The sequence below is a fragment of the Acanthochromis polyacanthus genome, chromosome 22 (genome assembly GCF_021347895.1).
Source record: "Acanthochromis polyacanthus isolate Apoly-LR-REF ecotype Palm Island chromosome 22, KAUST_Apoly_ChrSc, whole genome shotgun sequence".
Lineage (NCBI taxonomy): Eukaryota > Metazoa > Chordata > Actinopteri > Pomacentridae > Acanthochromis > Acanthochromis polyacanthus.
Window position 1 is genome coordinate 24,394,634 of NC_067134.1, and position 12,785 is coordinate 24,407,418.

Consider the following 12,785-nt stretch of genomic DNA (forward strand, 5'->3'; position numbering starts at 1 on the left):
ACTTGTCCCATTCTCTCAAGATCTTACCTCATATTGGATGATTGGCTAGTAGGATTAGGGCCACTGTAAAAAAAACAACTTTTTGAATTTTGTTTCAGAATTGTGACACATTTGAGCAAAACTGTTGGAATTATGAGAACACAGTCAGAACTAATAGAAGCAAATCATATGAGGTTAAAGCCAGACAAGAGTTAAATGTCTGAATTCTGAGTCTAAAGACGGAAATATTAGTTTGAAGTCAGGATGATATGTTGAAAACTTTAATTAAAAGGTCAGAAGTATGAGATAGTCAGACATCAGTTTAAAGTCAGAATTATTAGTTTTTAGTCAGGATAATATGTTGAAAGTCAGAATTTTGAGTTTAAGGTGAGATGTATGATATTGAAGGAGAAATTATGAGGTTTAAGTGAGAATTATGAGAATACAGCGGGTCCTCGGCTTACGACGTCCTCAATCTACGGCGTGTTGTCGTTATGTCGGAACTCGTTACGTGGAACGAATACGTCGTCACGCGGCGTTATAAAGCTTGTTTTATGCTTACTGCATCCGCGAGGTCCGTGTGGCTTCGTGTGGACGAATTACATCGTTTTAGCAGCCATGCCTGCTCACACTGCTCTTCTCAAGCAGAAAATTTCCGTGTCGTGCACCTCCAAATCTTTCAAACTACGCGGGTAGAGACGCGCGGAAAGCTGGCGGAAGAACAGGAGCTCCTGACCACAGAATTTTAAAAATACGGGCATTTATACGATTCATCACACAGAGATCACCATGGCAACCGGGTTATGAGCAATCGATGGAGTGAAATTAAAACTACGGTAATTGCTGAAATGCAACTATTCGGTAAAATGCCATATTGTAAGTGTTGTAAACAATGGCAAACTTCTTCTACTCTAGTACCACAGTAGACTGGGGAGAAGTGTGTTTGAGATACACTGCCCCCTGCAGTTTGGGAGCAGACGCCACATGTTCTCTCGAGCAGATTTCCGCGCGGCTCGTTCATGCGGAAAGCGTAACCCAGCCTTTAGACAGCTTTGTTTACATTTTTGTCAGGGGTCCAACTTCTGAAAATGAACTTAAAATGGAGCTCAGTAGGAACGGAATGCCAGCGTAATTCAAGGACCCCCTGTACAGCCATAGTTATTAATTTAAAGAGCTAATTGTGAGTCAGAATTATGAGTTTTATAGCAGAATGATGAAAATAAAAGTAAAATTCCAAGTTTAAAGAGAGAAGGGATAATGTTTTGAAAGTCAGTCTTCTGAGTTTAAACTCAGATGAACTCAGAATCCTGAAACAAAAGTCAGAAATCTTTTTTTTTTTTTGTTACAGTGACTCTAATCCCGTTCTGTACTGTAGATTATAGTTTCAGGGGAAGAGGGAGAATCAACATGGTAGCACCCTTGAGAAATAATTAATTAGGCATTAATTGTCCCCTTGAAGCTAACGCTAGCTGAGCAAATTCGCCCTTAGCCTCCCACAGATTGACCAGACGGGGTCCGCACAGCCCCCATACCTCATGCGTTGAGTTGTTCATCTATATTTTTGTCCGAGCGGTGTCATTTTTCCTTTGCATATGCATGAAGGAATGTTACATTTCCACCAGTTATGTTAGCATAAATTCATGGCATTAAGACAAGCTCAGCGGCTTGTTTTAATGGAACTGTGACTGTGTTACTGTTGCTGAATGTCATTCAAGTACCTCCTTGTGTGGTTGATACATAATGTAGCTTTATTATTCAGACCATGCAGCCAGAGTAATTTAAAGTTTCCAACGTAGCTTCACTTGTTTTATAACCTCTACCTATTTACCATTGCTGATCATTTCCTTGTTTTGAGGTCATCGTTTTTCTTAATTTTTTTTAATTTTTTGAAGAGAAAAACAAAAAAACATGAGGCTTGTGTTTTATTTTTTTTATTTTTTTTGTTTTTTCACGTCGTTTTCCATTCCCCTAGGCTCAGTTGAATAACCCCCAGCTCAGTAGCCCACAGGGTAAAAGTAAAATGCTCCCTCTTATTGAGGAGGCGTGGAGTCTACCAATCCCAGCTGAGCTAACCTCCAGGCAGGGAGGCCTGAGCAGTGCACCACAGCAGGTGAGAGACCAGATAGAGCAACTTGCACCTCCCTTCCCTCCCCTACCCCACCCTTCCTCCCCTCTTTTCCCTCTGACTTAGACACATATAGGCACTCGAACGCACCACACAGAAGGTCAACACATGCGCATGCACTGTTTTTTTTTTTTCGCACCGATGGGTAACGCTTGAGCTTCACTCCGCCTTCCACCTCGTCTGCGTGTTTGTGTGAACTCGGATGTCTAAAGAAGCCGGCAAAAAACACCTTCTGTTGCACTCAAATTGGAGATTTGTTATGTGTGAACGATAAACTACTTGCTGTGCTTCGTTTCAATTGGCTTCCTGAAAATCGTGGCTGCTTTATGGCATCCGTTTGACACGAGGGAGAGATCCAGCCAAGTGTTACCCACTCCTGCACCCCCTCTCTTTCCCCGCAGCAGCCGCTCGGCTTCACCCATCACGCTCAGTTCAAGCAAAATGACAAATCGACAGAGGCTTTTCGCTCATTCTTTCCTATTTTCCTTCTCTTAATCCTGCTTTTAATCTAATGTGGAATTCAGGATTACTACCCCTCCTCCTCCACTACCACCCTACAGTTCATTAACAAATCCAGTTTAAGGTGGCAAACCAGTTGAACCTTTGCCACACACTGCTGTTTGCTCTTAATCTGCTTTTTTTATTTCGATTCGGAAGAGATTAAAAAGTATTCGAAGTGAAGTGGCTGTGACATTTTGGCCTTTTTGGCTTTTGACCCGGCCAGAAAAGTGTGATCGGTGAGGTCGTGCTGTCGTAGAGCGCTCCCAGGCTTCCCATTGGCTCTGTCCGTCGTCCTCCCCCCTCCTCCACCATCCCTTCAGTGGCTGACCTTAGATGTCCTGCAGCCGCTCACAATGCCCCAGCAGTGCCCCCTAGTGTTCCATTACCACTTTTCATCCAGTCATGCCCATCATGCGGTAGATGCCGGTAGTTCTGCTGTGTTTCCTTGTTTGTCTGTGATCATTGTTGTGTTACTGAACTGGAATATGTTGATTTGGCAGCTGGGGAAATTGACTTTAACTTAAAAATGGCACATTACTAAGCAAACGTACGGCTTTTTTTAAAATGCAAATGCTGTTTATTTTCCACACTCAGACAGGAAAAGTCTAGCAGGCCTCATAGTGTATTGATTTTTAAAGCAGCTGTAACAAAACATGGCAAATTTCTGAGCAGTCACATCAGCCTGGCAGGCTTCCTCAGAGCTAATAGTACGGCTGATAGTGTGTGGGAAGCGTCGTAACCTTTCGCTTAAAAGGTTAAGTTATGCATTTGCGCCTCTAAATGGCTACAAGTGCAGTGATTTTGGCCATACCGACAGCATTATTTTTGCAGATGTTGATAAGAAGCAGTGGTGAATTTCTAGAAGCATTCCTCTAAATTGGAGTAATGTCCCGGGGGCTGTTGTTGCCCTATGATGCAACACCTTTTAGACACAAAGGAGTGTTTTTGTTCTACGTGATTTTTAAAGCTCCCGACTCAGAATCACAGTATTGCTCTCGTTTTTTTTCTCTCTTTCCCATCTCTCCCTCTTGCTTGCTTTCTCCCTTTGCTGCTCTACCTTCTGATAACACGTTTAATTGCTTCTTTTCACTCCCCCCCTTCATCTTATTTTAAATTTTCCGTTGCTTTCGCCACCTAATTTCCCCACTTCTTCTTCTTCCTCTTCCGTAACTTTTGTTTTATTTGTTCGTCCATTTGCGTCTCTCTGCTTTTCCTCTTTACATTTGTTTTGCTTCCCTTTTTTTCCTGCGCTCCCTCCATCCCCCTTCCCCCTCCCCCAGGCTTGCAAGCCCAATCACAGTGCAGAGGGCGGGGGCTCGGGTCAGTCTCTGCCCCCTCATGTGGGCTCGCTGGGCCAAGTGGAGGACCCGTCCTGCCCGGCCAAGAGGAGGAGAGCCTCCAGTCCCTCCAAGGTAAATAGGACAGCGGCGGCATCGTTTTTAACCAGTTTACAGTTTTGTATTTCAGTCTTTCATTCCACCTTATCGTCATGTATTTTCCCCCTCAGGGCGATTCATGGGCCAGTAATCCAGCACAGCAGCCAGTCCCCAGCTGGTACCTCTCCCCACAGAAATTACAGGTTGGTAATATTTCTTATCTCTTTATTATTTAACTTGAGCCATTTCAGAGGTCAAGCGAGGTTTCCGACTCTTGCCGTCTGTCTTACAGGTGCTGGAGCAGTTGCGGAGTAACCGGGCCAACCTGAAGCCCCCACAGCTACAAATGTTGGAGCAGCTGGAGGCTCAGCTCGCCATAATGCAGCAGCACCAGCACCAGGTAAAGATATTACAGCAGATGCCGCTCAAAAGTTTGGGCTCACTTAGAAATCACCTTTTTTTTTTTTTTTTTTTTAAAAAGGGCAGTTTTTTTAAATGAAGATAGCATTAAATAAATCATAAATCCAGTCTGGACATTGTTAATGTGATAAATGACTATTCTAGGTGGAAATGTTGAATGGAATATCTCCATAGGGGTACAGAGGAACATTTCCAGCAACCATCACTCCTGTGTTCTAATGCTACATTGTGTTAGCTAATCGTGTTAAAAGTCTAACTGATGGTTAGAAAACTCCATTTACATTATCACCAGAATAGTTTATGTATTTAACATTGAATCTGTGCATTTTTTAGCAAAACTTGCAGTTAAAGCTGTCATGAATATTAGATAGATTTACAAATAAATAAAATAATAATAAATAAATTTACAGTGTACAGCAGCAAATAGAACATTTGAATAAAAAGAGTGCAGCACACAGTGCATATATATGTAAATAAAGATATTTTCTTCAGAAGAAGAAAAGAACGCAGTATTTACAGCATAATTTCTGTGAAATTGCACAGCATAATTAAAGCATATGTCAGTTATTAACACAACTACATCAGTTTGACTGGTAACGCAGAAATTGCCATGTTAACAATATGCACATTTAACTGGGAAAAACTGTATTTTTTTTTTAGAATAAAATGCAAAAATTACAATATTGCGATACATATTACTGTATTTTTCCATTAAAAACTGTGCAGGAGTTGGGAAATGTATTTTTTCAAGAGAAAGAAAATCTAAAAAACACACCTTTCTCCTGATTAACTTGATTGGGTGTTCCATAAACTGCATCAGACTGTTTTAGAGTTAACAGATTTTTTCCGTCAGTTTTTCACCATAAAATGTCCAAACACTTTTTACAGTGTACCCATGGATGTTTACACTAAACATCAGTTTACAAACAGACTTATTTTTACATGTATGCAGCAGATCCGCTCTTCAGCCCTTTAAGCAGAGACTATAGAGATTGTATGTACAGACCGGTTAAAGGCTTTAACTGTGATCTTAAAGTAAATAAACTCTCTAATCCAGTGTGTGTAAACACTGTGATTTATGATCCTACGGTATTATTCAGATCTGATTTAGGCGTCTCAGAACCCTCTCGCTGTGTGTGGTGTAGTATTAGGTGCCAAACCACAAGTGAGTGCAGGTAAGAACATGAACATCGACATCTTTGTTTTTGTTTTTTCAACTGACTCAGTCGTCTTTCGGTGGTTCAGCTCGCCCATCTGGTTCTCAGACCGGATTCAGACAAACATAATAAATAACAGATAAGTTGTAACTAAATTTCAAACTGTTTTTTTTTTTTTCTTTCCTCTCCCACAGATGAGACAGAATGCCTCAGGAGGTCAGGTGCGCCCCTCGCTTCCCAACGGCCCCACCGCCAACTCCCTCCCCTCGCCCAACCCCAGCCTCCACCCCACGCGGCCCCACCTCGGACCCCACCGGCCCCTGTGCCCGCCTCAGCCGCTGGCCAACGGGCCCGTGGGCTCCGGGACACATGGACACTTGGACTCTCTCCCTGTGGGTGACAGTAGTAACAGTAGTAGTAACAGTAGTAGTAATAATAAGCCAGGGCCCACGGCCACAGGACCCAACGGAGACGTGCCTTACCTGCAACCTGCCGGCAGCGGCGACGCAGCACTGCTACCTCACACCTGCACAAGCACGCAAACACAGGACGCCATGCCGCGCCAGGCCCTGCACCTAAACTCCTCTCAGGTTAGACGCTCTCTATTCATCTTTGTTTGAGCGCCTGTGACAGAACATGCAAAATTAAAAGTCCCTCTGGCAAGTTCACTGTCGCTCAGTTAAGTAATGGATATAAATCTGCTTTATCCTACTGACCTACTTGGCTCTGTTGTAAAAACTGTCAGAAACCATTGAGTAGAATAAAGTGATTTTTATGAAACAAGCTGTGAAGTCCCTTCCATGAGACTCTTAAATTAAAGTATGCAGGAATTCTTCCGCGCATCCCTAATCTCTGGTATGGAGCCAAAGCATGTATTAAAGTCACATCTACAAATTAACCCAGGGGTATAGCCACGTAAATTTATTTATTTGGTAGGGACAGGGCACATTAATGAACATTTATACAGCAATGGAGGTAAATGCACCAGATTATAGCAACATTGTTAATTTACATCCACAGTCCTTTGGCAAAAAAAAAGAAAAACAGAAATAGACATAACAGTGATGCATAGAACAGTAAGTCACAAATAAAAGCACACTGCAAGAAGTACACAAAGAAAACACAACAGTGAAACATAAAATAAAACACAGAACAATAGGTCCCAATAAAAGGGCACCTCACCAGAAAGAGTGATGTTCTACAGATTTAATGAGCTTTACTCTGTCTGCACTTCTGCTTCTGGTGTAACGTTTATTTTTTCTTTCTTCTTTAGGGGCTTCAGAAGGGGTCTGTTCCAAATGCGACAGGCTCCAGCAGTGAGGGGACCCTCTCTCACCCCCAGACCCCCAACTCCACCACCCCTGTGCACCCCAACAATCAGGTTGGACATTCCACTAATGCCCCATCGCCACGGCAGCAGCCTCATAACCACCTCCCATCCCCTCCCTCCCTCCCCAACTCCTCTACCTCAGGTGGAGCAGGACCTGGTGCGTCCGCTACCAAAGATGGCAACACCACAGCGGCGTCCCTCGGCAACGGGGGCTCCGAGGGCAAAACGCCATTGCCGCTGCCGTCAGCTGACGGCAAAATGGCGCAGGCAGACGGCCTAGCCAATCACGTCCACTCGGGGGATGGCGGCAAGGCGGCAGAAAGTGGCGAGAAGCCGAGCCTTAGCGCAGACAATCCTAGGCTATCTGCCCTGCTGGCGGGGGGGAAGGGCCCTGAGGAGAGCGAGGGGCTGTCAGAAGGGACTGCATCCACAGCAGCCGCCACGCCAGAGTCCCACAAGAAAGTCAATAACATTCACCCCGCCGTCCTGCCCTCCACCCCCCACGCACAGGGCAGCTCGGCTGCCTCCTCGCCCATCTCTGCCATATCCACCGCCACACCGTCACCCAAATCCTCAGAACACACCCAAGCAGGCGCCCACAGTCCCACCACCACCACCACCACTAACACCACCTCCACCACCACGTTGTCTACTGCACCCGCCGTTAACGGCAACGGCAAGGGAGGCATCTCGGAGGACTCTCAAAGCCCGCTGAAGGCTGAGCCACCCACCGTCACCAGTCTCAAAGCTACGCCTCCACACGGACACGGCTCCTCGTCTTCATCGTCATCATCTTCGATATCCATCTACCCCAGCTCCACAGACGTGCTGAAGGCCTGCAGGTGAGACTGTAATGCCTCGTTGTTTTTATTCACGTCCTGGTGTCCTGCAAATGAACTCAGGCTGTAACCTGCTGGCCCTGTTTAATTCCTTTTGGCAGGAAGGATCGTCTTGGCAGGCAGATCGGTGTGTTGACAAAAGCAGAATCACACACAGTCAGGTCACAAAGTTCATAAGCCTTGGACCACATTTCTGGCGTGTGTAAAATTCTCCACTTCCCAAGAACTTAAGCAGGGCTTAAAGTGTCAACTGAGTTGATTCTGGCAAGGACAAGCTCAACAGTGTTTGTGTGCTAACGTGAATGAGCTTGATTAGAAGAAAAGTGAGGCTGCTTTAGTGGAAAAAAGTATGAAGTGTGAATATGTGTTCACTTTACTCACTCAACACTTTATCTTCAGCTTTACAGATGCTTGTGAGCACCACTGTTTTCCAAACTGACAGCAGAGTTTAGCTCTGTGTTGAAGTGTGCGCTTTGTTTTGAACATGTCTCCTCCCAGTGGAATTACAGCGCAACTACAGAACCAGAGGCTAATAGTTATGTAACTGTGAACAACACCGAAGGCTACTGGGCAGCCTTGTTGCCATGCAGATATCAGTCAGCGCAGAATATTCATTTGAAGCAGAAACCAGTGCTCTATATTTTGCATTTATTTGACGAAATTTGGCGTCACACTCTTGAATTTCATTTTAATGCCGCTGATATCCCTCTGTAGATGTCTGATGATGTTCTCTTGCACTTCAGGTGGTACTAAATATTGATATTTTGAATAAAACATGCAGACACTTACCAGAGTCACTGCTTAATGGTCACTCTTTGTTGTGATGCTGATCAATTTTGGGGGTAAAGTGAATGGAAATTAAGAAAAATGTGGTGAAGAAGAAACTCAAAGGGGCAATTAACAGCACGATTAACTGAATTAAACCTTAATGTTGACAGCAAACACAAACTGGCCCCACAATGCGGTAAATGAATGCTGAAGTCCTGCTTTTGGCCTTTTTAGGGTTGTTTTTCATCTTCAGTTGCATATATATTGTGATGTAGCATCGATGGTGGCTGCAGTTTATACAAAAATTGATTTATTGTGGTAGCACTTTATTTGGGAATATAAGCTGTGATTCTCACTACTTTCTACATCCTGCAAGTCCTGTTAGCTTTACTTTGTCAGTATATCATTTACCTGTCTACCCTGAATGACAGCATTCTGTGTGTTATTTGTGCAGAAACCTGGGGAAGAACGGTCTTTCCAACAGCAGTATACTCCTCGATAAGTGCCCCCCGCCACGGCTGCCCCCTCCGCCCTCGCCAGCCCTGCCCAAAGACAAGCTTAACCCCCCCACGCCCAGCATCTACGTGAGTATCACCCACTGAAAAGAAAGCTGATTGAGTTTTAAAACCTAGAAAAACGGAGGAAATTATAAAGTCTTATATAATTTTTAGTAGCTGAGTGGCTTTGTAAATGGCAGGTTGTTGTGAAATCCCTCAACTTCCTGTTTCTTGCCCTATTGAGCAGCTGGAGAACAAGAGGGATGCTTTCTTCCCCCCACTGCACCAATTCTGCACAAACCCCTCCAACCCCGTCACTGTCATCAGAGGCCTGGCTGGAGCTCTCAAACTGGGTAAATGTTTTTTATTGAAATGTGTTTTTCTTTAATATCACAGCAAATGTCAGTGTTTTGAGTCGTTTCCTGCTTCGTTGTCTCCTCAGATCTGGGTCTGTTCTCCACGAAGACGCTGGTCGAGGCCAACCCGGAGCACCTGGTGGAGGTCTGGACTCAGCTCTCGCAGCCCGCCGACGAGAACTGGGACCCGACGGGCACCAAGAAAATGTGGCGCTGCGAAAGCGCCCGCGCCCACACGACCATCGCCAAATATGCCCAGTATCAGGCTGCTTCCTTCCAGGAATCCCTTCGGGTGTGTTTCTGTCACTTCTCATGCAGAATTCCTATATCTGCATGACTTCAGAGAGATTTAAAGATGCAGAAAAAAGATTTGGCAATGATTTAATGTGATAGATGGTTTGTTTTCAGGAGGAGAATGAAAAGAAGGCACTAAAGGAGCCCTCGGACACAGAGCCAGCGTCAGCAGAGAGGTATGTCATCGTCCTTAGGCTCCATTTTTTTCTAGCTGAGAATCCTATGCACATGCTTAGATTTTTTGCTTTGTATTGTCATTAACCCTCCTGTTGTCCTCATTTACAGGCACCAAAAAATATTGTTTCCTTGTCTGGAAAAAATGCAAAAATTCAGGCAAAAATACCCCAAATTTCAGGAAGAAAATTCCAATAATTCCTTAGAAATTTCCCTTAAAGGTTTTTAAAAGTTTCCTTTAAAAAATTTTAACAATCCCCCAAATTTGACAAGAAAATTCTTGTAAATATTTTCAAAAAGTGAATCTTCCAAAAAAAAAAATCCTGAAAATATCCAAAGTGATTACATACACACGTGGACAAAATTGTTGGTACCCCTCAGTTAAAGAAGGAAAAACCCACAATTCTCACTGAAATCACTTGAAACTCACAAAAGTAACAATAAATAAAAATTTATTGAAAATTAAATAATCAAAAACAGCCATTACTTTTGAATTGTTGATTAACATAATTATTTAAAAAAACAAACTAATGAAACAGGCCTGGACAAAAATGATGGTACCTCTATGAAAGATTGAAAACTATTTGACCAGAGTGACATGATTAACTCAGGTGTGTCATTTAATTGACATCACAGGTGTTTCCAAACTCATAATCAGTCAGTCTGCCTATTTAAAGGGAGACAAGTAGTCACCCTGCTGTTTGGTGAAAAGGTGTGTACCACACTGAACATGGACAACAGAAAGCGAAGGAGAGAATTGTCCCAGGACATCCGAAAAAAAAATTATAGACAAACATCTTAAGGTAAAGGCTATAAGACCATCTCTAAACAGCTTGAAGTTCCTGTGACAACAGTGGCTCATATTATTCAGAAGTTCAAGACCCACGGGACAGTAGCCAACCTCCCTGGACGTGGCCGCAAGAGGAAAATTGATGACAAATTGAAGAGACGGATCGTTGGAATTGTATCCAAAGAGCCCAGAGCAACCTCCAAAGAAATTAAAGGTGAACTCCAAGGCCAAGGTACATCAGTGTCAGATCGCACCATTCGTCGTTGTTTGAGCCAAAGTGGACTTCATGGGAGACGACCAAGGAGGACACCACTGCTGAAAAAAACTCATAAAAAAGCCAGACTGGAATTTGTAAAAATGCATGTTGACAAGCCACAAAGCTTCTGGGAGAATGTCCTTTGGACAGATGAGACCAAACTGGAGCTTTTTGGTAAGGCACATCAACTCTATGTTCAGAGACTCAAAAACCAAGCATACGAAGAAAAGAACACTGTCCCTACGGTGAAACATGGAGGAGGCTCAGTAATGTTTTGGGGCTGCTTTGCTGCATCTGGCACAGGGTGTCTTGAAAGTGTGCAAGGTACGATGAAATCTGAAGACTATCAAGGCATTCTGGAGAGAAATGTGCTGCCTAGTGTCAGAAAGCTTGGTCTCGGTCGCAGGTCATGGGTCTTCCAACAGGACAACGATCCAAAACACACAGCCAAAAACACCCAAGAATGGCTGAGAGAAAAGCGTTGGACTATTCTAAAGTGGCCTTCTATGAGCCCAGATCTGAATCCCATTGAACATATGTGGAAGGAGCTGAAACATGCCATTTGGAGAAGACACCCATCAAACCTGAGACAACTGGAGCTGTTTGCTCATGAGGAGTGGGCCAAAATACCTGTTGACAGCTGCAGAACGCTCATTGACAAATACAGAAATCGTTTAATTGCAGTGATTGCCTCAAAAGGTTGTGCAACAAAATATTAAGTTATGGGTACCATCATTTTTGTCCAGCCCTATTTCATTAGTTTGTTTTTTTAAATAATTATGTTAATCAACAATTCAAAAGTGATGGCTGATTTTGATTATTTAATTTTCAATCAATTTTTATTTATTGTTACTTTTGTGATTTTCAAGTGATTTCAGTGAGAATTGTGGGTTTTTCCTTCTTTAACTGAGGGGTACCAACAATTTTGTCCACGTGTGTATACAGTGCATCCGGAAAGTATTCACAGCGCGTTACCTTTTCCACATTTTGTTATGTTACAGTCTTATACCAAATCGGATTCAATTCATTTTTTCCCTTAAAATTCTACACACAACACCCCATAATGACAACATGAAAAAAGTTTTTTTGAGATTCTTGAAAATTTATTAAAAATAAAAAACTAAGAGACCACATGTACATAAGTATTCACAGCCTTTGCTTAATACTTTGTTGATGCACCTTTGGCAGCAATTACAGCCTCAAGTCTTTTTGAATATGATGCCACAAGCTTGGCACACCTATCTTTGGGCAGTTTTGCCCATTCCTCTTTGCAACACCTCTCAAGCTCCATCAAGTTGGATGGGGAGCGCCGGTGCACAGCCATTTTCAGATCTCTCCAGAGATGCTCAATTGGATTCAAGTCCGGGCTCTGGCTGGGCCACTCAAGGACATTCACAGAGTTGTCCTGAAGCCACTTCTTTGCTATCTTGGCTGTGTGCTTAGGGTCGTTGTCCTGCTGAAAGATGAACCGCCGCCCCAGTTTGAGGTCAAGAGCGCTCTGGAGCAGGTTTTCATCCAGGATGTCTCTGTACATTGCTGCATTCATCTTCCCCTCTATCTTGACTAGTTTCCCAGTTCCTGCTGCTGAAAAACATCCCCACAGCATGATGCTACCGCCACCATGCTTCACTGTAGGGATGGTATTGGCCTGGTGATGAGCAGTGCCTGGTTTCCTCCAAACAAAACGCCTAGCATTCACACCAAAGAGTTCAATCTTTGTCTCATCAGACCAGAGAATTTTTTTGCTGATGGTCTGAGAGTCCTTCAGGTGCCTTTTGGCAAACTCCAGGCGGGCTGCCATGTGCCTTTTACTAAGAAGTGGCTTCCGTCTGGTCACTCTACCAAACAGGCCTGATTTGTGGATTGCTGCAGAGATGGTTGTCCTTCTGGAAGGTTCTCCTCTCTCCACAGAGGAACGCTGGA

The 12,785-nt window shown here is 43.7% G+C and overlaps 1 protein-coding gene across 5 annotated transcripts in view; it reads left to right on the forward strand.

Annotated features, from left to right (window-relative positions):
• LOC110964452 (histone demethylase UTY-like) overlaps window positions 1–12,785 on the forward strand; it is a 34,903-nt gene that overhangs the window by 15,683 nt on the left and 6,435 nt on the right. For 3 of the 5 annotated variants that reach the window (XM_022213178.2, XM_022213179.2, XM_022213181.2), the window contains 10 exons: window positions 1,952–2,089; window positions 3,886–4,017; window positions 4,113–4,184; window positions 4,274–4,381; window positions 5,753–6,148; window positions 6,832–7,730; window positions 8,950–9,079; window positions 9,240–9,345; window positions 9,435–9,640; window positions 9,757–9,818. In XM_022213178.2, the coding sequence (XP_022068870.2) occupies window positions 1,952–2,089; window positions 3,886–4,017; window positions 4,113–4,184; window positions 4,274–4,381; window positions 5,753–6,148; window positions 6,832–7,730; window positions 8,950–9,079; window positions 9,240–9,345; window positions 9,435–9,640; window positions 9,757–9,818 (2,249 nt within the window). The remainder of the gene's footprint in view (window positions 1–1,951; window positions 2,090–3,885; window positions 4,018–4,112; window positions 4,185–4,273; window positions 4,382–5,752; window positions 6,149–6,831; window positions 7,731–8,949; window positions 9,080–9,239; window positions 9,346–9,434; window positions 9,641–9,756; window positions 9,819–12,785) is intronic. The other 2 variants (XM_022213180.2, XM_022213182.2) reach the window with 1 other exon arrangement.